General features: G+C 46.9%; 1 protein-coding gene across 3 annotated transcripts in view; it reads left to right on the top strand.

Moving 5' to 3' along the window:
- C5QH8orf76 (chromosome 5q C8orf76 homolog) overlaps positions 1 to 26,434 on the top strand; it is a 366,825-nt gene that overhangs the window by 239,498 nt on the left and 100,893 nt on the right. For all 3 annotated transcript variants that reach the window (XM_069621574.1, XM_069621576.1, XM_069621575.1), the window contains one exon: positions 19,005 to 19,137. In XM_069621574.1, the coding sequence (XP_069477675.1) occupies positions 19,005 to 19,137 (133 nt within the window). The remainder of the gene's footprint in view (positions 1 to 19,004; positions 19,138 to 26,434) is intronic.

Genomic DNA, 26,434 nt, shown 5'->3' with positions numbered 1-26,434 from the left:
AGACACTAAGTGACATTATAGGGGAGAGGATAGAGCTTGCACCGTAAATTGCTCTATTAGGTAACACCAGGCAGATCACTGGGCGGATGAGGAAACTGGCAGGGCTTTTGTTAGTTTTGGACAAAAGGAGAGTAACAATGTTATGGGGCAAGGCCGAGAGGACCTACCATAGAACGGTGGAAAGAGGATATTCTTCATGTGCAGAAATTGTAGCCAACACTATTCGCCCACTTTAAATAGGTGCACGAGGGGTGCCACTGCATCACAGGGTCTTTACTGCCCCTATTGACTCATGCAAAACCTTTTTTTAAAAAAGATTTTAAGTGTGACAGCTGCTGTCTCACTTGCATTTCTGTTCCCCAAATGGAACATAAATGTGTTTTTTTTTGGGTTGCATTTTACAGTGGCAGAACTCTTAAGGGCCAGTCATGGTGAAATGCACAGGGAGCCTGTAGACCATTGTCGGGAGAGCGCTTCCAACACAAACGTATTCAAGGCGGCTGGCCACCGCATCTTTTGCGCTACAGGTCAGTCCCATGGAAATGCGCAGGAGGTCACCTTTGAGAATAAGGTGGACTGCTCATTTCCAAAAATGGGTTATCTGAAAACAGAACATCCTCTGCTCTATTTTTAGATGCCCCATATTTTGAGGATCTGGGCCAAAATGTACAGTATTCTAAAATTAAATAAAATGTCACAATGTGAGAGAAAGGAGAGAGAGGGTGAGTGATGGGTGAGCTGTGGAGTGGTAGGCAAGAAAGCAAAGGGAGATCAGAGTGAGAGCAGTGGGTCAGAGGGGGAAGTGGTGGGCAAGAGAGCAGAGCGGATGCAGTTGGGCGGTGGGCCAGAAATCCGAGAGGGAGCGGAGGTACAGAAAGTGCAAGGAGCGTGGGTTTAGGGGTAGTAGTGGGCCGAGAGCAGAGATGGGTTGCCCGGAATTAGGCAGTAAACTGCAGATTGTGAGAAAGGATGAGGGAACAGTGTGATAGAATGAGAGAAATGATGCAGAAGGAGCACGCATGAATGAAGGATTGTATACTGCGGGAGGAATTGGGGAGCGTAAGGTGTGAGTTGGGAGTAGGATTTGGAGTTTGGCAGGCAGCGGAGAGCAGAAATTGTCATTTGCCAGTGTGACAGAGCATGTGAGTATGAGTATGACTGAGCGTGAGGTTGGAAAATACAAGTTGTGATGGGGAATTGGTGAGATGTGTGAGGTGTGTTGGATGAGAGAGGTGTGTGGGTGTTGGTGGAATTGGAGTACATAAAAGGGGAATATTTTCAGCATTACAACTGATAATGATTAATAACGTTAATAATATTAAATAGGCATGCACATTAAACCCAAAAACGTAGCCAAACAAAAACTGTTCTGCCAAGCCAGACACATCTAGGACTCTTCCTATTAAATTGATACAAAAGATGCATATAATGACACCATGGCTGTCTTGTAGCCTTGCACACGGCCTCTTTTCTGCAATATACCAATCTTGCACCCTCCAGTCAATAAAAATTGTGCTGCAAAAATGGCGCCATAAATAAAGGTCTGTGCTGCAAAATGTGCTTTTTAATGCTGCAGAATTTGCCATTTTATGCCGCAAAATCATGGAGGGTCTGTTTATTGCAATGAGATGGAACTGGAATAAGGAAGAGTACTTCATTCTGGTGCCAGACCGAGGGATATATGGGACCCCTATAAACATTATCTTGCTGCACAGACCCAAGCTCATGGGAGGGAATCAACAGAGGGGATATCTCGAATGTTTAACGATGATGCACAGGGAGGACACATTGCTGGTGTAAAATGGCCGGGGTAGTATAGCCAGACGATGGATAATTCAATGTAAATGTTGCACGGACGAATAGAGTTGTGCAGAAATGTGAGATGGGGGCACTGATTCAATGTGCCTTTGTTGTTTTTTCTTTTATGTCTGTGTAGTGTTGGTTATTGAAATTAATAGTGTTAAATATGTGTTTTTGTTTTAAAGATGGGCACTAGTGATGTCCAGGTGAAAACACAGGCATCCAGTGCACTGTAAAATATTGGAAGAACTGTTGTGTGCCCTGAAAGAGCATTTACTTAAGAAACGTCTTATCACAGTTTTGTTTTCAAACTTTAAACGGATAAAAGGATTTGCAGCATATGCTGATTGCTCGAGCAGAGGGACTAGCTGGGCATGTAAGGTCAAATGCTATCTTTCAAGTGGATCAGGGTGAGGCAGTGCCTCAACCCTTTCATTCATGTTTGGATAATATTGGCTTATGATTGAAAAGCGTGACTTTCAATATTTCAGTGTTTGCATCAAATTATATGCAGGTTCTAAACAGAGTTTGGCCTCTTTTTTCTTCCTTCTGGTGCTGAAATTATAAAAGTCAAATGCTTCCTTTACCGACACATGTAACGCATACCACTCATTAAGACTTGTGTTAGTAATGCATACCAATGTTTTGCTCTGCACGCCTGCGGATTGCTTTATGGTGGGATAATGGAAGGTAATTGTATATAATTATAGTATACTTCGCATCCATACATGCGGGCTTGGGGGTCAGGGCATACTTGGTGAAAAAAGTGACTGTACGGTTGAACGTATGATGACAAGGTTACTGTAAACACATGGTGTAGGTAGCACCTGTCATAGTATTTTGATGACCCTCAGATAACAGGAGACTTTTCAGGTTATTGTGTTACAGAAGCTGAGACTCGACTTCTGTAGCCAGTATAATGATGGCTGCCGAGCCAGCATATAATCAAATGAGCATTATGGATGTCCTGTGTCCACCACTTCCTCTTTCATAGGAATCGTATTATGGATTAGTTGAAAGGAGGTCCTATGCTCTAATTGATCCTTTTTAATAGTCCTTTCTCTTCTTTGATTCGGTGTTTGACTGGTTCAAGTGGCGTTTAGTTTCTTTCGCCCCTTATAACACAGAAGTCTAATCAGCGCTGGCGATTGGCCTGCTCTCGCTGGATCCGAGATCCGGCACCAGATGTGTAGCTGGATCGCGAGATCCGGCCAGAGTCAGTACTGGGGGCAAAAAAAACAAAGCACCCATGAGCAAACTGTAAGTTCCTCTTGTGACCCCGTACAAGGGGTCATATGAGGAAGTTAGTCCTCAGCCACGACCCGGTTTATTTATTTATGCGATGTTTGTCGATACATGGCTGTATCCGACAAACATTGCATAAATAAATATACAGGTATCCAACACACATTGCATGAATAAATAAATACCCCTATTAACATTGGAACTATCCAACACGATGCAGACACCCAACTGCTTTCAGAGGGGAGCTGCAGGAGCTGTCGGGTGGAGTTCAAGTAAGAGAAAACGTTGCTTATGGCGAACAGAAATCACCTTGTTTGAATAGTACCCTAGAGGGAGTTTAAAAATAAAATAAAATGGGATGCAAATTGTGCAGTTTAAAGAGTATTTACTCCGCAACACTGGTCAAAACTATTGTCTGCATGATGAGGTAACGAATCGCCAGTGCCATGAAAGTGGTTTAAAGTGGAATTGATCTATAGTTTGGAAAAGAAGCAGCATGAAAGAAATGGCGCCGTTTTAAACTATTATTTTGGACATCTCCTTTGATCAGAGGTGAACTGCCAGCTCCGCTCTCCTAAAACCCACCTCCTCGGGCACTGCCCTCAATCTCCGCCCCCACCCCGGCCCTTGTGGGATCCCCCACCAATTTTTTTTCCATTTCCACCACTAAGACTTATAGACCCAATATGCACACATCAGGACCCACCAACCTTGGGCAGAGCTTTCCTGCACTGGCCAACTCATTAACACAGTCACTCGACTACAGAAAAAGTTCAGTGTTAATGGGAACACCATAGCTGTCATCCATGAACTTGCCTCAACATGCGCCTACAAAATGCATCACCACGCCCCATGCTTGGGTTAATCATAGGGCTCGGAGTAAACCATAGCTTTACCCTGTTATCGGACTGGCACTGAGTGCCAAGGGACTATGTGGATAACAGCGATAGAAGGCCCTATTGTGCCAATAGTAGAATCCTTCATCACCAGTCTACCACGGCACACACAACCTACAGGCAATGTCGCGAGCGGCTTCTCCAGCAATGTCAGTCTCCTAACAGAGTACAACACCTCTCATCCTTGCCTCTAAAATGGCACTCACTGCCTGCTCTTCCACACTATATACCTGCTGTCTCATGCACAGTATGACATCCTTCGTAGAGTTGCGTGGTGGTGCTGTACTGCTTTGGCTGGCCTTCAGGATCTCTCCTGATAAGCCCATTATGGTGGGGCTTACAATTGAGACCCAACTACTCTTAACACTTACATATATATTACAGAGTCGGAGATGGTGCCTCTCGGAGATGGTGACTCTGTAGTTATGGCAACGTTGCATTCCCCATTTGGAAGATAACTTTTTTGGGTGGCTTATAACTTTGGCACTGCTTTGCGAATCATCAAAAAACCTCCCAAAATAAATATAGACCCAACTCGTAATTTGCCCCAAGATTTTGTGCAGCTTTGTTGAAAGGGGGTGGGCAAGTTATAAATAGGTTCCCAAAATGTATGTTTTCCCATTCATTCTTTGTAGAAAAATGTTTGCTCTCACCACACAAACTGCTGGATTTATTGGCACCAAACCTTCCTCGGAAGTAAGCATTTGGTGCCGAAAGCATTCTTTTGTAAATTTGGCACAAATCCGTACGTTGTTTTCTTTTAAAAATGATCAAAAGAATCCAAACACCCATTAGTTATATCGGGTTCCGCTGCGGTACAATCCGCAGACCCACATACAGCCATTTGGGTACCTGCTTGGCTTCTTGGGGTTTAGATCAGTGGTATCTTTTGTGGGGGCCCCACATCCAGGACTGTGGATCCAGTCCAGAGCAGCAAGATTGGCACTCTGAAAGTGATCATATGCAGGGTCCTCTCGTGTATGCTCGGGAGGTGCAGTGGAAGAGCCTTTCCCTGTGCAGTGCCCAGTACACATCCCAGATATGGCAATGGCTTCTGCCACAGTCCAAGCAGGACTGGGACTGACAACAGGTCACAAACCATTTCCATTGGGCACATTGAGGAAGCACGTGGGGTTCAAGGACAGGGTTGCAGCCTTGCCCTGGTCAAAGTGGGTCGAGACGTCCCTGCTCCAATCAAACGTTGTACCACCATGCACTGCTTGTGATGCCACAAACAACCACAACACAAATGACTGACAGATGCCCAAACCTTGAAGTGGACATCAACAACGAAAAACGAATAATAAGAAACAGCGCCGGTTTGTTTACATTTCATTTGAGGGCCAGCACAAAAAAACTATTCTCAAAGATTTGATTTCCCGAAGGGCTTGCCACAAAAGCAATAGGGCTGCGTCAGCGGGTCAGCACTAGCCTTTAGAGTCTTTCCGTGGTTCCACTCCTTTTCCTTTTCCAGCCACCACTTCACTCTTGCAGTTTCATCCTGGGACCTTCGTCAGGTAGGTAGGCCCTCACCATTACTTGCTGTAGCTCGGAAACTTCCCAGCCACGGCTTCTCTTCAAATTGGGACTGGGACTGTTATCCTACTGTTATCCGACTGGCAGACTTCCTCAAGTCTGCCCTGCATGGAAAGCGGCGTTCTCTCTGGGTTACCAGCTTCCCTTGTCCAGCTGGTTTGAACTCCTGTGTCTCTTTCTCTCTGTCTTTTGCTCCTCCCATGTTTATGATGCTGCTTTGGGGCTTCCCCAGTTTCTAGTGGCAGTCCTTTCTTTGTGTCAGATTTATACTCCTTATATCCCATTTGGGGTTCTTCATCCCAGTCCCTAAGAGGTACTTATACTTTATCACCCGTGGGTGTTTACTCATCTCGGTATTAGGCAAGTATTAATTACATTGAATCAAATTGGTCATTGGAAAATGTTTGCAGGTACATTTTTTTGCATATAAACCCCCCCCCACAGAGCCTAATCTCAATCCTTATACATTATTTATTTCAGTAAACCCACCACCCACATATATATGTGACAAAATGCTCAAAATAAATTGCGACACATTTTCCTGTGACCAATTTGGACGTGCAGTAATCTACCAACACCTTATCTTCTGCAAAAATATCACAATAGCATGTAGGAGGATTCTGATTTTCTGTTAACTGGTATGGTCTTATCAGACTTCTGAGTGAGATGGAAAGAGAGTTCCTCATCTAGAAAAGTCGAATCTGTGTGGTTTTGCATTTTCTGCTAACAATCTCTGCCTTAATGCCAGTAAGACTGAAACTCCTTACCGTCAACACTCTGGCAGCCCTCCATTGGCCCCCCTCCCTTCCCCCTCCTGTGAGGCAAAGAACCTTGGTGTCATCTTCGACTCCTCGCTCTCCTTCTCTCCTCACATCACAGGCCTTGGCAAGAAGGCACACTTTCAGCTGCACCTTCTCAGATGCATTCTTCACCTTCCCCCAGAAACTCAATGTCTCCAGTCACCTTCCCCCAAATGTCTCCAGTGCTCTAATCCTCTCCTGGCAGGACTACTACAACCGCCTCTTCCTCAATCTGCCCAACTCCTCCCTTTCAACCTATCCCGAATAGGGCTGCAAGACTTATAATTGGCCTCAAGCCCAGGGACTGCATCTCTTCAGCCCTAACATATCTCAATTGGCTGGACTACTGCCTTGGGCCAGTTGCAACAAATAAAAGATAATTGTTTCTTAACAAAATTCAGAAGTTGTCAAATGATATTTGTGCTACATTTGAAATTACCTTTTATGTATGAGGTTACATATTGTTAAAGCTCAACAGATCTTTTGAAAAATAGGATGGTCTGGTCAGTTGCCTCCACACTGGAGATTCTGACATCAGACTAATCCACAAAAGTACATATTTAGGCCTAGGCCATATAGAAAGTGTACAGGGGATGCATGTTTCCTAATTAGGAAATCTTTCTTTGTTGGACTACTGCAACAGCCTCTTCCTCAATCTGCCCAACTCCACCTTCAATTGGCTCTTCAACTCACCTGAGTCTGTGCACCAATTGGTGTCTGTCATTTCCCCTGGAGTTTGATTAGATGGATGAGAGGCTTTAAAAACCTCTTTTCCAGCATGGTTTTGGAAACAGTCTCTGGTATGGTAGCAGCTAGGGACTCTGGCTACTCGCTCTCCCTGTGGTTTTCCTCAAGTGCTGGTGGATTTTGTTGCCGATTTGTTATAGGGAGGGTACCTGATTATGGTAGGTTGTTTATAACGCACTTAATAACCAGAGGTCTCTAAGCATGGACCTGGGGATCGAACCTGTGGTGCTCCGTGTCATCTTGCTTTATCCTCCTGATGCTATTCTATCCTCCTGTGTCTCTCCAGTCCCCCTGCAGCCTCTCCTCACTCAAGAGTTCCTCTTCTGATGGCCCCCCAATCGACCTGGGCCCGGCTGGCGTTGTCACGTAGGGTATTGGACGTCTCAGTGCTGTTGATAGTGACATTTCAAATCCCTTTCCTGGCTGTTCTTGATTATATTGTCTTGTCTTTGGTATAGGTTTTCTCATTTTCTCCCCATTGCACTGGGGAGTTGTAGTTCTGATATGAAAGAGAGAGAACACCAGGGACAACATTTGGGGGTCAGCACGGGTTGCAGTTGCGACCCCTAGCTCACAGTTTGCAACCCCTGGGGGACACCCTTACAACCCCAATTATTTTAAACAATACAAGCGATTTGTTGATTTCCGATCAAGAAGACCTATCTATAATTCATGACCTTAGGAGCTCCGACGAGGAAGCTTTGGAAGCTTGTTCGACCAAAAAAGACAGGCCCCTGGACCTCTCTCCAGCATCCGTACAGACTGCGAACCAGGCCCAGACAATCGAAGACTCTGTGAATGTGGCCACTCCCAAAGACCAAAACCCAAATATGGAAATGGTTCCTACAAAGGCTCAGGGAAATAGCCAGCGAGCAGAAAACGAGCCTGCCGATCTCGCCACAATGGAGTCAAACATAAATGGATCGGCAAAAACAAAGTCTACACCAAATAAAATATATACGAAAAAACAAAGAAAATGGGGCCCAAAAGTCAAGGGAGTACAAAGTGCTTCCCAACTCCCTTGATATCGTCCTCCCTTAAAGAATACTTTCTCAACCGACATAAAAGGAAACTAGATCACGATTCGGAGCTCTCCGATGCAGAGATCCTGGAGGCCGTTCAAGACCCCTTGCCTGCAAGCAAAGCGCGAAAGACTGATCAAAGCTTCCCAAGGCCAGACGCCAAACCGAATGCACCAGTTCAAAAGGAAATGATTGCTGAAGAAATGTCAAACACACCGGTCCAGGGCCTTTGTGCAGAGACGCCCTCACACCCGTCGGCTCCTTTAAGCTCTCATAGTAGAAGCGAGAGGCCACCTAGGTGCGAAGCAAAGAAAACGTCAACGGCACCCATGATCCAGGGGGTAGCTAGTCCTCCACTGCCAAACACTCCAATAGGATACCGGAGCTTTGCAAAATCTGTAGCGGGACTAACAGAAGGCAGACACGCATGGACTAAAGCCCATATACAAGAATCTTCGCGCCACTCCAAAGGGCGCCAAGCAGATGAAGAATTTCGTGCTCAAGACTCATTATTGTCCACAGATAGAAGAAGTATAGAAAGAGTCCCGGTCCACACCGGCGACAAGGGTCTCCAGACGCCGGTCTCTAGTCGAAGACTCAGTGAAACATCAGCACCGGTCCAGAAGGACTCCCCCAGCAAAAAAATAGATACACTACAAATAATGTCAACATTTACAATTGCCTTAAATCCCTTTGCTACACTCTACGAGTCCATCAATGAAGCACTCAAAGATAACACCTCTATGTCATCTGTAATGCTGGCTAAACTGGCTTGAAGGCTTTATAACAGCCCTGGACACAAAAACCACACTATCCCAGGCGACCATGGAGGCAAAAATTGCCAAACTGGAAGACCAGTTTATGAAAATGCATCACGTCGCTCAAGTTCCTTCATTATCAATTTCTACTGGGTCCCAGACCAGCGAAGGACCTCTTCATAAGGATTTGGTCCCAATTTCTGGAACAAAGTATCGGAATCTAGGAGCTGGAGTCGCAAAAAAGTAAACCAACTAAAATTCAAATTCAACAAACCAAACATTTGTCAACATCTGGAGCAAAGCAAACAGAAGAAAAGTCGTCCCACCCATTGTTGGTCCTAGGTGCTGGAACAAAAGGAAAGAAACAAGAAGAGGCTAAATTAAGGGTGACTGAACGCCCCCTAACTACTCCTCCCGTTAAACCAGATCATCAGACCCTGCCTACATCTCCAAAAACGATTGAGGAATTTCAGGAAAATAGTGATCTAATGAGCCTGTCTCAGCACTATGACAATCCAGAAGAATCTCAAATCAGTCTTGTCACCTCAAATAGAACCCAAATCAGCTTTAATACCCACAAATAAAAGCATCTCATTGAATGCCCTCGAAGAAGTAGAGGATGGTAAAGAAGTTCCCAAACTGAGGCATCGGCGAGTTGAGGTCACAGAGGGTCAAATGGAACCGAAAGGAAATCACAAAATGAGCCCTGGAGATCGAAGACAAAATAGGATCCTTATCTCAGAAAAGATAAAATGATCACCATGAGGACGCCCAGAGGTCTTCCAAGCACGTTGAAAACTCATGGCTCCCAAAAGGATCCAAGAAACTTGCCGAAAAACTTGCAGGAACTACAATCTTCAAACGTGAACAAATGTCATCTAAAGAAGGGTACATGGTCCTGAATAGAAAAATGGTTCTCAAAACCCTAGCAAAAATTAATAAGTTAAAACATCTGACGACAAACGACTTTAAGTTGGTAGAACCATATCAACTCATCCCCTCTTACGCACTCTCATCCCCTCTTACGCACTCTCATCCCCTCTTACGCACTCTCATCCCCTCTTACGCGCACTCTCATCCCCTCTTACGCGCACTCTCATCCCCTCTTACGCGCACTCTCATCCCCTCTTACGCGCACTCTCATCCCCTCTACGCACACTCATCCCCTCTACGCACACTCATCCCCTCTACACACCCCTTTTTTCATATGCACTCATTCACTCATATGCACTTGTCTGTTCTATATATTTGCCGGCCCTACCCACTAGTCTGTTCTATGCAGTCCTCCCCTCTACATATTCTTCCGCTCAGCTCATCCATCCCGCTCCGCTCATCCATCCGTTCCCCACACTCTGCATGCATTCCGCACTAATCCGTTCTACATGCTTATCCGTTCTACGCACTCACCCGGTCTGTGTAACTCATCCGCTCTAGGCGTTTGGCCTTATACCCAAATTTTCACAGAAAGTGTGCTGTGTAATGCACCATTTTAACCCATTATTCAAAACAATTTCTCAGAGGAAGAATTCCCCCTTGACATCCCAACCCCATTTTCGTTAGTTGGGGCTCCATCGCTACTCTCGGTCGCAGTTGCATACTTGTAGCAAATATTTACACCCTCCAAAAAAACAACTCAGTATATTTGTGGACCAGACACCACCCCCTTCTTTCTACGCTACGTGAAATATTTAGACATACTCATCATGGACATTGTGCACACGTGATGGTCCGGGGTGTGGCGCGCCTTGTGCATTGTTAAAGAGCTTGGGGGAGGCCCACAGCAGGGTTTGAAGGGAACCCCCCAAATGTTGTGCCACGCCTTTGTCTAACAAAGGGGTAGTGTGCAGTGCACACCTTGAAGTCTGCCAGTGAGCACCTTGGTGAGAAGCAACTCGTGGGTGTTTTCGATTTAAAATAACTGTGCGGTGCCATGGATTTAAGTGTGCAGCAATGATGTTACATCAAATGGTGGGGGCTCTAGTACCCAGTATTGCGCTTAGATAATACAAACTATGGGGAATTTGGGGTATATTCAAATAACCTTTCCCAGGTATTATACTCCAGCAAAGATATTATCAGGTGCACTCCCCTGTGTGCACGCAGATCAGTCTAATAGGTTTCTTCTATCGTAGTGGTAGATGACTCGTAGATAAATTTATAACCAGGGAATTTTTTTGATACTAAATCCTGGTCAATGATTTAATTTTCAAGCCTTGCTCGTGCAGCATTTTGCTCCTGGGAGTAAACAGCTGCACAAGTCTCCCCAGGTCCGTGCTTTTTTGGCTTGTGTAACACAGCAATGCCACAGATAACAACTACTTCTGTGTCCATTGATCTATAGATGTTTCATACACTAGCTGTAGCCTGCGTTCGAGATTTCCGTTACCCTGTTACAAGTACTGCATTATGTATGTTTTACATATAGACCCCACGACGAATCTGGAAAATTACATTCCCCAAATGTGTGATGGTGGACGGATCATGCTGCTATGTGTGCCTGGGTTCTTAAATCTGGCTGAAATGAGAGTACCTGGAAACACGGGTGCTAGACGCAGCTGAAAAATCTGAAGGTCAGTTCTCATCACTTTCTGTGATGTCACTTGGAGCGGAGTCAAATGGCAGCTCTTCCTGTGAGGTCATCAGAGGGTCAAGGGTCGTGTGATGTCACTTCCGCTACCCCTTTTGCATTTTGGTGGAATGACGTCCCAGGAGAACACTGGCCAGAAAAAGTGTTAAGAGGCATTTTTGCGAAGAGGGCAACACCAGTATCCACCTCCTTCTCCCCCTTTACAGGCCTGTGACCCAGGCACACTGCTTAATATGAATCTTTGCATAGAACATACAAACTGCAGTAATGCTTGTCCCTGGAAGCCCCTATCCGGTCTATGGTCTATTGGTCTTGTTTAGATACAAGAAGTCTCTAACTGGATGAATGCCAACAACTTGAAAATCAACCCAGGAAAGACAGAAATCATGATTTTATTAAAAACCAAGAGAACAGCACCTACATTCCATGGCCAACGGAAATGGGAACCGCACAAACATCATCTAAGGTAGTACAGAATCTGGGAGTCCTGATGGACAACACCCTAACTTTAGAACCACAAATAAATGCAGTCATCAAGAAATGCTGCTTCTTCCTCCATACAGCAAGAAGAATCCTACCTTTCCTTCATCCACAAAACACTCACAATCGTCACCCTCATGTCAAGAATCGACTAGGCAAACAGCCTCTATCTCGGGTTACCAGAATACCTCCTGAAGAAACTACAACAGGTCCAAAATGCAGCAGCCAGACTGATCCACAAACTATCCAGAAGAGACCATGTCACCCCAGCCCTAAAAACACTGCACTGGCTCCCAGTCCAACACTGCATCACCTTCAAAACTATGTGCATAACACACAGGGCAATCAGCGGACAAGGAGCTGAATTCCTACAAAAGAAAATAACAATCTACAAGCCAACGAGACTCCTCGGATCAAGCAATGAAATCCGCCTGGAACAAAAACCATACCTTAAGAAAAAACTTGGGGGCTCATCCTTCTCCCACTTAGCCGCAAAAACCTGCAACAACATCCCAAAATAAATAAGAAACTCCAAAGACCACCTATAATTCAGAAAGTTACTAAAAACCTGGCTCTTCAACACCTCAGATTCAAACTGAAAAACCAAAACAACCGAAGGTGAAACACAACGAAAGGATGACTAAATTTAGGATGACACTAACACCCGGAACCGACCAGAAGAAACTCTTACTACTACGAGACCACGCTAAGTCAAATAGGACACAAGCGACACCCATGAGGACAGAAATCCGCATCCCTAGCCAACTCCAGCCAACAACCTCACCCGCCCCATAATTGCTACCAGGTATCATACTTGTATAGAGTTGTGTGAATGTTAGCACTTGCCACACTTGAACTAAGTCATGGACATTAGCATGGGCATTGACCATATGGAGTTGTGAATGAAGGCAGGTGCCGCCCCTGGACGTAATTGCAAGCATTGGCATGTTCCACGTTTCGAAGGGGCAGGGAGCAATAGCCTGCATAAACAACTGAATAAGATGATGAATGCCAACCACCTGCCACATATGGATGGAGTAGCCTTGGCACCGACTGGATTGGGAATGCTCTCTGGGCCAGATTTGAAGAAACAAAAAACGCCTGCCTGCCCCGCATACAGACAGGTGTCACATAGGTGGTTGAGGCTGAACTTGGGTAAGGTTATGAATATGGATGGATGCCATGTGTAAAAGGGACTGTGAGTATCGGACGGCCCAGATCAGGACAGAGACACAAAGATGCTCCCGCACCCCTCGTGGAGAGAATGCGGAAATGTAGCACCTCCTCTCCAGAGAGCAACGCCAATTCACCAATCCACTAACAATTTCACCCCTCTGCATACACCTCTCAAACTCTAACCAAACACAACCATAAGCCTACAACACAACAATCCGCACAAACTTCACTACACTGCAACAACAAAACAAACCACACATAGACTCGCACAACACCACAAGCACAGCCAATGGACCCACCGGGATGAGGCCGCCAACAGCACATCACTGCTCTCTTGCACTTTTCCAGCTTACTCCCAGTAACTCCCCCCTTCCCTTCTCTTTCAGAGCCGCCTGAGCGTCAGGGGACCACTGCAGTGGTGATAGTGCCCGGTACAAATATCCTTTAACATTAGCTGCTGTATTGGACTTTCCACAGATGCATCCACAACAACCTCAGATTTTACAGATAATTGACCGGAGTCTCATCAGACTGCCTCCCTAGGAAGACATTGCTTTCTTGCTCTGCCCCTTCCTTCAGCCTCCATAATAAAATGACTGTGGCTGACAGACTCCAGTATCTTGAGACAATACTTCTGTTTGGATCTCACACGGCCGTGGAAGGCACCCCTTCTAGCTCAGTGCCATAGGGAGTACATCAAACTCAGATGCATTCATTTACAATCATACATCCGTAGCAGGTTAGTCACACACACTCTCTGAAGCAGCCTATTTCCCGGCTAGTGGAACGGTGCTGCTCACCCTCACACTGGGGTACTTCACATTCGCCATAAAATAGAAAACGTGGAACAGAATTGCTGGAGGATAACTATTTTATAGCTTCTGGTGGCACAGAGCTCACGTAGAAAGCGGCCATTTTGGGACGCAGTGCCAGTACGTCGTCTCTGTTACAGTCCCATATGTTGATTTCCACGTTGCTTCTATAGAAAGTTTTTTTTAAACTATTTCTTTCGCCAACTAGCAAACTTTGGAGAGTTTGGGTTACTCAGCACATTCTTTGTTGGACAAATGGTTTAGGCCTCTTGTCTGTATCTATGATTAGATTACACATGTTCCCTTTTTCGCAAATAATCCGTTTCAGGTTTAAATTAAGGCAGTTCTAAGTAGGACTTGTTGCAACTTTTGTTTGTAAACAATATGCTTAAGAACTCGGATGTTATTTACTACTGTCGCCAAAAATGTTACATCGGATTCAGGAGGTTGGATTTCTTATGGCTAATGATTTGCATTATAGCGGAGTTGTAAATGTGACTAATTTGCCATTCACATATGTTTACATTTTGATTATTGAAATACTGTTGCTAATCTAGCTGACTGACTGCTTGTCATGGTTATGAATTTCGTTTGCTTTGTTCTTTATTCTTTTAGTTGGTTTGATACGTGGTCTAAGGGAGAGTCGCGCGGCTGCCAGTTTGGGTTTTTCTGACTTGCACTTTTCACCCCTTTGTTTATTAAACATGGCACACATGTTTTCTCAGTGAGCACCTTTGCTTTGTACACGGTACTATCTTTAGTGAACTTCCGAAAAAGCAACTGCTGTGGCATTGGAACATTACCTATCCTTTCTTCTGCTCCCATTTTTATTTTCTTTTGTTGATTTCTGTTCACAGCAAGGGGAACAACGCATACAGTTTAGTTGATGTCAAAATCCTTTTTTGGTTTCTAAACCCAGGTGTTGATTTTCTTGTTGTAAAGTTTAATGGAGTAATTTCATATTGTCTGGTTCGCGACCATTTCAAGCGTTTCCAAGTGATCATTTTTTTTTTTATCTCTAAAATGTTTACCTCTACATTTCTTCTTATTCTGAATATTTAATTTTTTATTTCAGGCATTGTTTTTACAACATTTTCTGTGAATGGTTCGATTTGTATAGAATTATACTTTTCCCTACTTTTTATGTGTGGGGAGAGAGAACTTTAGCTCCCTGACAGACCACCTCTAGCGGTATATAATGGAGCTGTGATGTCAGTCTGCAACCTCACCTGTCTCTGACATCCATTGAAAACTGCAATCTTTCCAGACAGTTGCTGTTTTCAATACTCTAGCGCACACTACTTGCTGTCTGTGTCTCTTGCCTAGTGACTGGTATACAGAATCCTCCACCAAAACAAACGATCAGCCACTGAATTGATGCAGCATTGATACTCTCAGCCACAACATGCTGTTTAGATTTGCAGGCTGGCTCTACAATCTTCCAAAATGAATCCTGAGAATATAAGACCCCAATCCTTGATGCGTGCCTTAATGACCCGTCTCTGGTTGCCTGATAACGGACAGTGCCAACATGCTGATGCCGGGAGACTAGAGACACATTAGAAGTCTGCACTTTTGTCTGGTAGATAAAAGATTGGACTTGAGACATACTATAGCTTTTGAGGCGTACCCTTGCTCAGACCCTCCTCCTAGGGACATTCTGGTTACACTCTTTTACTGGGAGCCCTGTATGTTCAACACACTTGTGGAGATAAGCCACATCGTGGGTCTCTGCACCTGTCCTATGAACACCTGTCAAACGCCTGGATGGTAGCACCTATGGGGCCGTTAGCTTCGCTCTTCTTGACATTGGGGAGGGAGGGTGGTGAAGCAGTGGCAACTACCAACTTGTTGCTGGGTGGACTCCAGAATGTATGCTCCTATACTCATATGTGTATGGGATATTGTTCAAGCAGCACTTGCACTACAGTCTAAACTGCTCTTCTACTGTACCACAATTTCTTGCCCAGCCGAGATATTAAGCTTGATGTTGCAAGTACACACATTTATAGTATTCAATTCATCTTTATTTCAGAGGACATCTCCCACAAAAACAGCAAAATAAACATACAAATATAGAAAAGAAAGAACACATTTACATTCATAATTCTGTTGGCAAGCCATTGACTGATGTAAGTGAACCCCACAAGTTTTTGAAAAGTCAGGCAGTCTATAATTGTGAGCTACTAGGCACATTCCTATGACACATTTGTTAGATGCTATATACCAGTGATCAAACGTAGGTTGTCCTATTTGAAATGGCCCCTTCTGGCATACCCTGGTTTCTTTGGCCAGCTGCCTTTGCTCTCCCGCCCAAACCCTCTCTTAAAACTAAGGCTCTCAAGATAATATTTAACTCCTCGCTATTCTTTGAACTCCAAATCAACTAGATTTGTAAACAAAACCTAACCTCCAGATCAACGAGCAGAAAAACCAAACACCATTCCCGGAAACCCAAAGGTGCCTAGACCTAACAACCTTTCTTGTTCTCCCACACCCAAGTATTGTATTAGCCTTCTGGCAGCTACCGCTAAACTCATCAAACGTCTCCAGATCAGAGTCGCCACCCACTCATCCACGAGTTAAATGGAAGAGATTATAGCTGTCCTGTCCTGTCCTGTGCTGGCTCACAGTAGAACAGCAGATAACTTTTCACCCCTGATTATGTTAAAACGCTATTCAAACCCTGCACACCATTAAGGATCCTTACATTAGCTGAGGTACCGCACTACCATCTCTGTATTCAGGAAAGCCAACATGAGTGGAAAAATAATCTGCAACATTGGACGTGAAATTTGGAATAACCTTCCTGAATCTCTAAAATCACAACACAATCACAGGAAATCCAGGAATAAACTGAAATCCTACCTCCGCTCCCAAGCCTGCAGGACAGGATCAATGTTGGCACCATTACGTATATAAGCAGGAACTATCACGAGACGCCTCCCCCTCGCCCACCAAGTTAAGCTCAATGTAAAAGTAAAGTTGAACGCATGGGTTCCCGTATTAAAGCACTTCCCACCCTTGCCTTTTGTTCTGTTGCCATGTAAGTATGCCCAAAGTTCTCTGAAGACCACCTGTGTATGAGTCATGATTGGCTTTCCCACTCCCTTTGTATCCGACTCCCTTGCGCTTTCAAGCATATTGCTCACAATACAGCAATACAGCATGTTACAAACCCCTAATAAAATGGAGAGTAGTCTCCTGCATGCCTTAAAGTGTTCCCCTATCTTAAGTTTTCTCTAATTTAGTATTTATATTTATATATTTGTCACGCGTGTGAGAAACTCATGGTGTCAACAAGTAAGACAGACACAAGTGATCACAGTTCAAGGGTGTATATTGAACAATTAATTCTGTATGCGGGTTGGAAAAACGCCTATTCTAAACCTAAATCTAGGATGGGAACAAGCGTCGACCATCAAATGAAAAATAAGGCAGTCCTACTGGTGTCATGTCAAATAAAAAGGCCTATACTAAAAAACCTATTGCCAAACCTTACAACTAATACAAAAAAGGGTGTGGGATAAGTCTCAAGAAAAGAAGCAAGTGTTCTCAAATAATATGTCAGGATGCGGTAGCCAGGGTCTCCCTTCCCAACGCTTTGAGTGCGCCATAAGGTGGGAGCTTGGAGCGCAGCACAGTCTCAGGCTTCTCCAGCACGAGATGATGGTTGCAATGGCAGTTCTCAGGGCCGTCGATGGCCAAGTCTCGTTTCCCTTAGAAAGTCTCTTGCCTTCGGGGCATGACGTGTTCAACTAACAAAAACACAAAAGTTCCTTTAACAAATGAAAGTTCATTAGGGTGATAATGAGTCACCCCTGGGTACCCCTCTTCTGGGTGCTGACACTTCTCAATTGTTTATCACCGTTTCACAGTTCATTCCCAATATTCACTGGGTGGTGGGTTAAGCCCGGGCCCCCCCTCTCCTGGGCGTTGACCCTTGACGTATTGTATTCCAAAAATATCTATCAATGTTCCTTTAACAATCAACTTTGGGTAATAGCTTCACCCCTGGATCTCCCTCGGTCAGGCTCGGACCCCTCTTTACTTCACACTTAAGGTGACAACTTTTCACCCTTGGACCACTCTCGATTCTTAGCCTCCCCTCACTGGGTTTACCGTGGCTCTTGATCAGGGTGATAGTGGCTCACCCATGGGTCCCCCTCTTCTGGGCGCTGACGCCTCTTTACCTTGAATGTTCTCTTTTTACATAGTTCAATGTTTACAGGATTAACTTCCCTTTCTTTCACAGTGCTTCTAGATCAAAGTCTTTCGATTGTACATGGATTTTGCTCGACCACTTTGAACTATTTTGCTGGCCCTCCATATAGCCTGTTTGTATCTGTAGTTTCTCTAATATGGGGCTCGACCAGAGACTATTGAGTTAGCATACAGATGGTGCCGGTTTTCCCCTGCAGCTGGTCTCCCCTTAACACTTTTACAGTTCTTTCAAAGTTAATCAGCTTTGGGTCAAAACTTGCCACTTTCCGATTCTTACTCAACGCAGCCTGGTTCTTATTGGTTCTCCCCTCGACTCACCGGCTGTGATGAACGCTTGGCTGTTGCCTCTCTAGAGTCAATGCCAGTACCATGGGCGTGGGAGCTTCCCTCGCTCCTGCTTATCGGCATAGGTTTGCCCCATGTACCATTGACATCTGCTGCAGATCACTTGCGCTATTGTTCGCGGTCTTAGGCTCTCCCTTTACGAAGGCTCTGCGGGTCTGGGTTGAAAAGGGCAAAGTCACTTCTCTCCTCGCCACCCTCTCGATTCCTGCTGCCTTTCTCCTTCTCTTGAACTGCTGCGTGGTAGCAGGCTCGTCATGCCCAGGATGCCCTACCCAGGTGATCCTGTATCTGGGTGCAGATTTCAAATAAGAGAGCCAGACGATCAACTATTGAGATCAACCATTGACTGATCAGCAGAAGAGCAAGGTTTAGAGTTTTTTTTCGAAATGTCAGTAAAGCGTCAACCTTGAGTAGCTCCATGGGAAGCTTGTTTCACAATGTGTGGCAATTACTGCCCACAATTTAGTCCACTTATTCTTCTGCCAATTGTATCATATTGTTTGTTTACAAGAAGCCTTAATACCATGTGCTGTGAACTGCTTAGTGTTTGTTTTTCATTGCTCTGTCTGCTTTCAGGCTTCTCCTCCAGCTTGTACAGCCGCAGCAGTCCTCTTTCATTCTGGAAAAGAACTTGAGGGCACAATCGACAATCGAAGAGAAGTTGAAGGCTTTCGGTATGAATGAAGAAAGATGGACCTTGATTGCTGAGGTATGTATGCAAATGTGCATTTCTTCTTTCTGCCTGTAATATAAACGACAGTTGCAACTGAGAATTAAGTACCAAGTCTTTCACTTGACCAGCATCTGAGCAGGGCGATTGAGAAGTCTGATACTGTGTGTGCACAGGATTAATTGGGCAACTTATTTTTGCATGTACTCATGTGCAGAGTGTTTGTTTTTCCTGATTAATATATGTGGAGTGCTAATGTCTTAAGGTAACATTTGTAATATTACTCTTGAGCATCGCTTTTTGTTATGTCTTGTGTTTCCCTTGCCTTGGCCCTGCATGAATGTTGCTTGATGGAATGCCTGGTGGAATGTATGCCGGTGGAATAATAGTGTGAGTGCCCTGTGAGTTCCATGAATGTCAGTTGGAGTGAAGCAATCTGTGAGAGTGGAGGCCGGTGGATGTCTTCTTGTACCTTCCTACTTACTTACTCTTGAACTTACCTGTTGTATACACCTTGTCATCTGGAACTTAGTTAAGAAGTTAATTTCCCCACCTGGATGTCAGGACTTTAATTTCACACTGTATCACTTTTGCTTGACTGACGACAGTAGAAGTTTTGCTACCCTCTGCCACAGCCTAGGCATCATTGCCTTGTTATATATCCCCAGTTTCCCTTGTTATATATCCCCAGTTTCCCTTGTTATATGTCCCCAGTTTCCCTTGTTATATATCCCCAGTTTCCTATTCTTTCATCAACTTGAAGGATTAGAACCTGCCTCACACTATGTAGTTTTACTGTTTATGCCCCGTTTGAAATACATATATATTTTTTAAAGTATTGCGTAGTGGTCTACCGTCTCGTCGCCCGTCTCGTCACCCCTATTGACTCACTTTTCTTGTCTTTAACAGCTTATTTTCCGGCTGCTGGAACCCCCTTTTTTTGTTCTTCATATTCCTTTCCCTCTCCACGAGATGCCTTATATTTAGGTTTTGGCTCATAGTTATCAAATTGTGACACATAGTGTAGCCTTAAACTAATATGAGTGTGAAGAGGGTAGTATGGCATTCTCGATGGAGACATACATACTTTGACAGTGTCCCTACCCTTTAAATGCTCATTTCATTGAGTTATTGATGGCCCACGTTACAGGGCATGGTCAGTCAACGTCCACCATTGACCATTTGATGCTTTCATTGAGGTTTCAAAAGTGCAAGCTACAGATGAAAGCCTTGTGGGTGTTATTGACCATATCTCACAGAGTTTATCAGTGTCAGGCAAATGATCTGCAGAAGTGGGAAAGGTTTACTTTGATGGGTCATACAAGAACTCAGAGATGTAGTACATTTACTGCTTTTTTGTGGATGCTTACATTTATTGCTATTTCTGACTATTTGTACCATTTAACTACCTACAGTATTCTGCATCCGAGTTAAATGGGGAAAATCACACATACAAAGATATAATGTATTGTCATACTTTACTTAAACAATCTCATGACAATGACTGGGATTTGACATTTTATTTGAACAGAAATGTATATTTTGAGAATCAATTAGGACTCCCAGACTACAGTCATCCCTACCACTCACTTCAACCTCCCCTTGCGCTCCCACAAAGCTAACCCAGGTGTCCGTATCCCCCCACAATTATTCTAAAATGCCAGTAAAACTAACGCATGGTATAACCCCTATGGTCTTGATCTGTCCCTTTTCCCTAAAGGGGAAATACAGGCTGTGGAACTTTCTGAGGGGCTTCATGTTTTTCCTGGATTTTTGTGGCTCTTTCTTTTGATGGCCGTCTTCACAGATTCTACTCAGTCATCGGTCTTCTCTTGTCTCTCACACCACTTCCCCTCCTTACCACTCTGTCATTCATCCTGCCCCTGATTTTATTAGTTTATCCACTGCTCCCATATCCACCCTCCAACTAGTCTCAACACTTCGAGGGGATTGGGTCCTCCGACGTATTCCATATCTATGACAGGTAATGTCCACAGCTGTGCTGCTTCGGAAAATATTCTGCGTCTTGCGTCGATGTCGTCGATGCGCCGTCCCCGAGGACCCCCTCCGACGCCCGACGTCACCCGATGTGATAAGTAGGACGCACGACGTCTGTAGCCTCAGTTCCATTTTTTCCGCGAACGTGTTCGCTTCGTGAATCTCGGTACGCCTCGACTCTTTGGAGTTTGTTGTATTCTTCTCGGTTCCTTTGAACCTGTTCGTGAAATGATGTCTACCTCGTCTTCCACCCCGCGTCCGGGCTTCAAGAAATGCGGGGACTGTGGGTCCAAGATGTCTGTCACGGACTCGCACGACGCCTGCCTCTGGTGCCTCGGGGAGGCCCACGATACGGACGACTGTCAACTGCCAGTCGCTCACGGCCAAGGCCTTGCGGGAGCGCAAGAAGTTGTTGTCGGTAGGTCGGGTGTCTAAGCCCCGGAAGTCGAGGTCTACGGGGCTTTCGACGGATGACTCGAGAGGTGACTCTCCGCATCATCGTCGGAAGTCCAGTGGGTCTCCTTCCAGGAGTCGGTCTCGCCACTCCTCTGCCTCTTTGAGGCATTCCCGGAAGTGCCGGCATCGGTCACCTTCCCCGTCCTCTTCCGGCGACTCCGCCCGTCGGCGGGTTGCTTATCCCACCATGCAAGCGACACCGGAGGAATGGGCTTCCTTCTGGAAGAAAATGTTGGCGATTCTCGAATCGCAGGGCACCGGTCCGTCCACACCTCCGAGTGGGGTCGGTCGGCACCGGTGGAGAGACACCGCCCATACGCCTTCGGGCTTGGGTAGTCGGCACGGCTCGCGGGAGAGGTCCCGCTCGGACAAGGGTAGCCGTTCTTGCCATGCCCGTTCCAGGTCCCGGTCCTCGACGTGCTTGAGACCGCGTGATCCTGTGCCGTCTTCGAGGAAGACGTCGACGCCTGTGGCGCCGAGGTCGTCGATGATCTCTCTCGAGGCTCCTCCTCCCAGGAGGTCGTCGGCACCTAGGTCGTCGAGAGTCACGCTCGGAGCTCTGGCTTTGAGGCCTGTGTCGACGCCGTCGATGCTGGCGGCGCTGCAGCTGACGTCGATTCACTCGACGTCGACGCCGATTCTCTCGATGCCGGCGCCGACTTGTTCGGCGCCCTCAACGCCTTTCGAGGCGGTGGTGTCGGAGGGGCCCTGTGGTACGGGGTTAGCCCCTAGAAAGGCTCTGGCTTAGGTCAGGCATAGCTTTGGTCCCCTGTTGTCTTCCTCTCACCGCCTGGAGTACATTTCAGAGGGTGATGAAGGCTCTGATGAAAGCTTGGTTCCGGTTACGAAGCCAGATGAGCTTCTCTCGGGCAATAGCCAGTTTGATGACCTGAGGCAGTCACTGCATGATGCCAGTGGACTGGACACCTCTCCGGAGGTGGAGTTTTGTAGGCCAGAGCCTGGGACTCATGCCGATTCTTCGTACCGGCACCTTCTGTCTCTGGTCACTGAGTACTTGGGATAGTCGGCTCCCCCAGGGGAGTTTGTTCAGGATGATCTCACAGACATCCTTGATCTTGGTCCCCCCACTGACCCGGTACTGCCGTTTCATATGGCTCTGCAGAGAAGGGTGGCGGCGGCTTGGACTGCTCCGGAGAGTCTCCCGGCAGTGGGCAAGTCTTTGTCGTGAAAATACCGGCCAGCCAGTAGCGACGCCTGCTACTTGTCCAGGCATCCCACTCCGGAGAGTTTGGTGGTGCAGGCGGCTACGGCCCCGGCAAAGCAGGCGTAGTACCCTACCATCCCTCCGGATAGGGACGACAAACGTTTTGATGGCTGGGCAAAGAAAGTGTTTTCTTCTGGGGGTATGGCGCTTCAGGCAGCCAACTCCGTATGTGCCTTGTCTCGTTTCACACACACTCTGTGGAACTGTGTTGCATTAGCGGCTGAGCATATTCCCGAAGGGGACGAACGGGATGGTTTCCTTGCTATGGTTCAGGATGGCAAGGATGCCATGTGTAAGGCCGTTCAGTCGGGTTTGGACATGGCAGATTGTGTCAGCCGGTCCATGGCGGCGAGCACCGTAATACGCAGGTTTGCGTGGTTGCGGAAGTCTGGGTTCGCTCCTGATGTGCAGTCCCGGCTCCTCAACATGCCCTTTGACGGTGAATATCTTTTTGGCAGCAAGGCTGACGAGTGCCTTGAGAGGTTGCAGACCCCCAAAGCTGCAGCAAAGTCGTTGGGCGCTGCAGTTCGACAACCTCCGCCTTTTCATTCTAGGGGACAAAAATGGAGGGGAGGTTCCTTTCGCTATTACTCGTCCTTCAGTAAAGCGAGAGTTGCTGTCAGTCAAAGAGGCCACCGTAAGAGTGCCAGAGGTGGAAAACAGGGTACGCGAGGTGCCAAGGCTGCTCGGGCAGTTGCCTCTTTGCCCTCAGGCAACGCTGCAGCCACTCGGTCATGAGGCCAGGTCCCATTGTTTGCCGGTTGGGGCAAGGCTGGGGCAGCATCTTGTAGAGTGGCGTGCCATTACTTCAGATGTGTGGGTTCTGGAGATCATAATCCACGGCTACTGTCTTCCCTTTCGGCAGAGGCCTCACGACAATCCACCTGGGACCTCTCTTTGAAGAGTCCAGATCCGCTCCTTGCGCAGGAAATTCAAGCCCTGCTGGAGAAAGGCGCCATAGAACTGGTGCCTGTAGCTGAGAGGAACAAGGGATGGTATTTCCCCTTATTTTTTGATTTCGAAGAAAGACGGGGGGATTGAGACCCATCATGGACTTGCGCAGTTTGAACAAACTCATCAGGAAGGACAAGTTCAAGATGGTTACTCTCTCTCTCAAGTCCTCCAGGCCCTTCAACTTCAGGACTGGTTGGTGTCTCTCGACCTCAAGGACGCTTACTTCCATGTGCCGATCCATCCCAAGCACAAGAAGCACCTGAGGTTCGCGGTTGGCGACTCGCACTTTCAGTTTCGGGTCCTGCCATTCGGATTGACCTCCGCCCCGAGGGTTTTCACCAAGCTCATGGTGGTGGTGGCAGCGCATCTCAGGAAAGGGGGGATTCACGTCTACCCTTACCTGGACGATTGGTTGATCGGGGGAACTCTCCCGAGCAAGTCCTGGATCATCTGTCCATCACCTGCCACTCCCTTCACAGGCTGGGCTTCTCCCTCAATTTAAAGAAGTCCCATTTGATGCCAACACAGCGGCTCCAGTACATCGGAGCAGTGCTCGACACATCCATGGGGCTGTGTTTTCCTCCCCAGGTGAGGGCTCTTCACATTCAGCAGATGGTGCACAAGTTTCAACTTGCCCAGACTCTCCCAGCGTCTGAGTTCTTGAGACTGCTCGGCCTCATGGCATCCTGCATTCTTCTGGTGCCAGAGGCCAGGTTGCGGATGAGATCTTTGAAATGGGCACTCAAGCTCCAGTGGTCTCAGTCCTCCGGCAGGATGTCGGACCCTGTTCAGGTGCCGCCCTCGGTCACTCAGGACCTTCTGTGGTGGGCCGTCGAAGGCAATCTAATGAAGGGGGCCCCATTTTGGCTGCCCTGGCCAGAGGTGACTATCATGACGGATGCATCCCTCACGGATGGGGAGCTCATGCCAACGAGTTGACAGTCAGCGGTCGTTGGTCTCCGTCGGAGTCCAGACTCCATATCAATCTGTTGGAGCTGAGGGCCGTCAGGTTAGCCCTGAAGGCTTTTCTGCCGACTGTGCGAGGAAAGAGTGTCCTGATTCTAACGGACAACATGGTGGCCATGCACTACCTCAACAAAAAGGGGGGGGGGCAGGGCCACTTCCTCTGTGCAGGGAGGCGATGCAGCTTGAGTTCTGGGCCATCCAGCAGGAATTTCCGATCTCGGCTGTTCATCTGGCCGGAGACGACAACGAGACGGCAGACGCTCTGAGCAGGCAGAGCACGATCTCTCACGAGTGGGAGCTGGCTCAGGAGATTCTCCTGGAGATCTTCGCCCTTTGGGGGACCCCTCAAGTGGATCTCTTCGCCTCCAGTGTCAACCGGAAGTGCGAAAGGTTCTGCTCGCGGGAATTTCCTCCAAAAGGAGCCTTCGGAGACGCGTTCGTGGTGGAGTGGTCATTGCCACTGCTGTACGCGTTTCCTCCAGTCCCCGTCATCCCGCAAGTACTGCGGAGGTTACGGAGGTTCGGTTCCCGGATGATCCTCATTGCTCCGGCGTGAGCCCGGAGGACGTGGTACCCGGACCTTCTCGACTTGTCCATCTGCCCTCCACGTCGTCTTCCCTACCGAGACGATCTGCTCTCACGGGAGAGGGGGCAGGTTCTCCATCCAGAGGTCGGATCCCTCAACCTTCACGCTTGGCTTCTGAAAGATTGAGGTATAAGGATTGGGACCTCCCTGAAGACTTGATGGAGGTGTTGCTCTCGGCCAGGCGGCCGGCAACAAAGTCTCTGTACCGTTGGCGGAAGTTCTGCGACTGGTGCAGAGTTAAGAATGTGGATCCTTTTGAGTGTGACATTCCCATGGTTCTGTCTTTTTTGCTTTCCTTGGCCCACAGGGGCTTGCAAGTGGGGACCATTAAAGGTTACCTGGCGGCACTGTCCATATTTAAGCGCTCGTCTGAAGAATGTTCCTATTTTAAGATTCCTTTAATTTCTCAGTTTTTGAAAGGGCTCACTAATGTGTTCCCTCCGTCACCTTTTCTGGTGCCCGGTTGGGATTTGAACCTTGTTCTTAAGTTTCTAATGGGTGCTCCGTTTGAGCCTTTGCATTCTTGCCCTTTGAGACTGTTAACTCTGAAAACTGTGTTTTTGGTTGCGGTTACTTCCGCTCGCAGAGTGAGTGAGTTACAGGCACTTTCAGTTAAGCCACCCTTCACTGTGTTTCATAAAGACAGGGTTATCCTTAGAGTGCGTCCTTCCTTTCTTCCGAAGGTGGTTTCGGAATTTCATTTGAGCCAGAAGGTTGTTCTTCCGGCATTCTATCCTCCTCCATATCCTGGTAAGGAAGAGGAGAGGCTCCATAGGCTTGATCGTAGGAGAGCGTTGAGCTTTTATATTTCACGCATGTCCTGGGTCAGAGTGGACGATCAACTTTTCATTGGTTACGCTGGAAAGCGTTTGGGACAAGCTGTGACGAAACAGACTTTGTCTCGTTGGATTATTTTAGCTATCTCTGAGTGTTACCGCTTGGCGGGTAAGGACCCTCCGGCTGGCTTCAAGGCCCATTCTACCAGGGGAGTGGCTGCGTCTACTGCCCTGCATAGGGGTGTTCCTATTCGTCACATCTGTGATGCAGCCACCTGGGCTTCGGTACATACCTTTGTACGTCTCTACTCCCTCGATTCCATCCGAGGGCAGGATCTGGCCTTTGGCAAGGCAGTCCTTTATTCCGCAATTTGA

This window comes from Ambystoma mexicanum, chromosome 5q (assembly GCF_040938575.1).
Source record: "Ambystoma mexicanum isolate Mex_15411 chromosome 5q, UKY_AmexF1_1, whole genome shotgun sequence".
In the NCBI taxonomy this organism is placed as follows: domain Eukaryota; kingdom Metazoa; phylum Chordata; class Amphibia; order Caudata; family Ambystomatidae; genus Ambystoma; species Ambystoma mexicanum.
The sequence above is the reverse complement of the archived record's forward strand: the minus strand, read 5'-3'. Positions and strand labels throughout refer to the sequence as shown.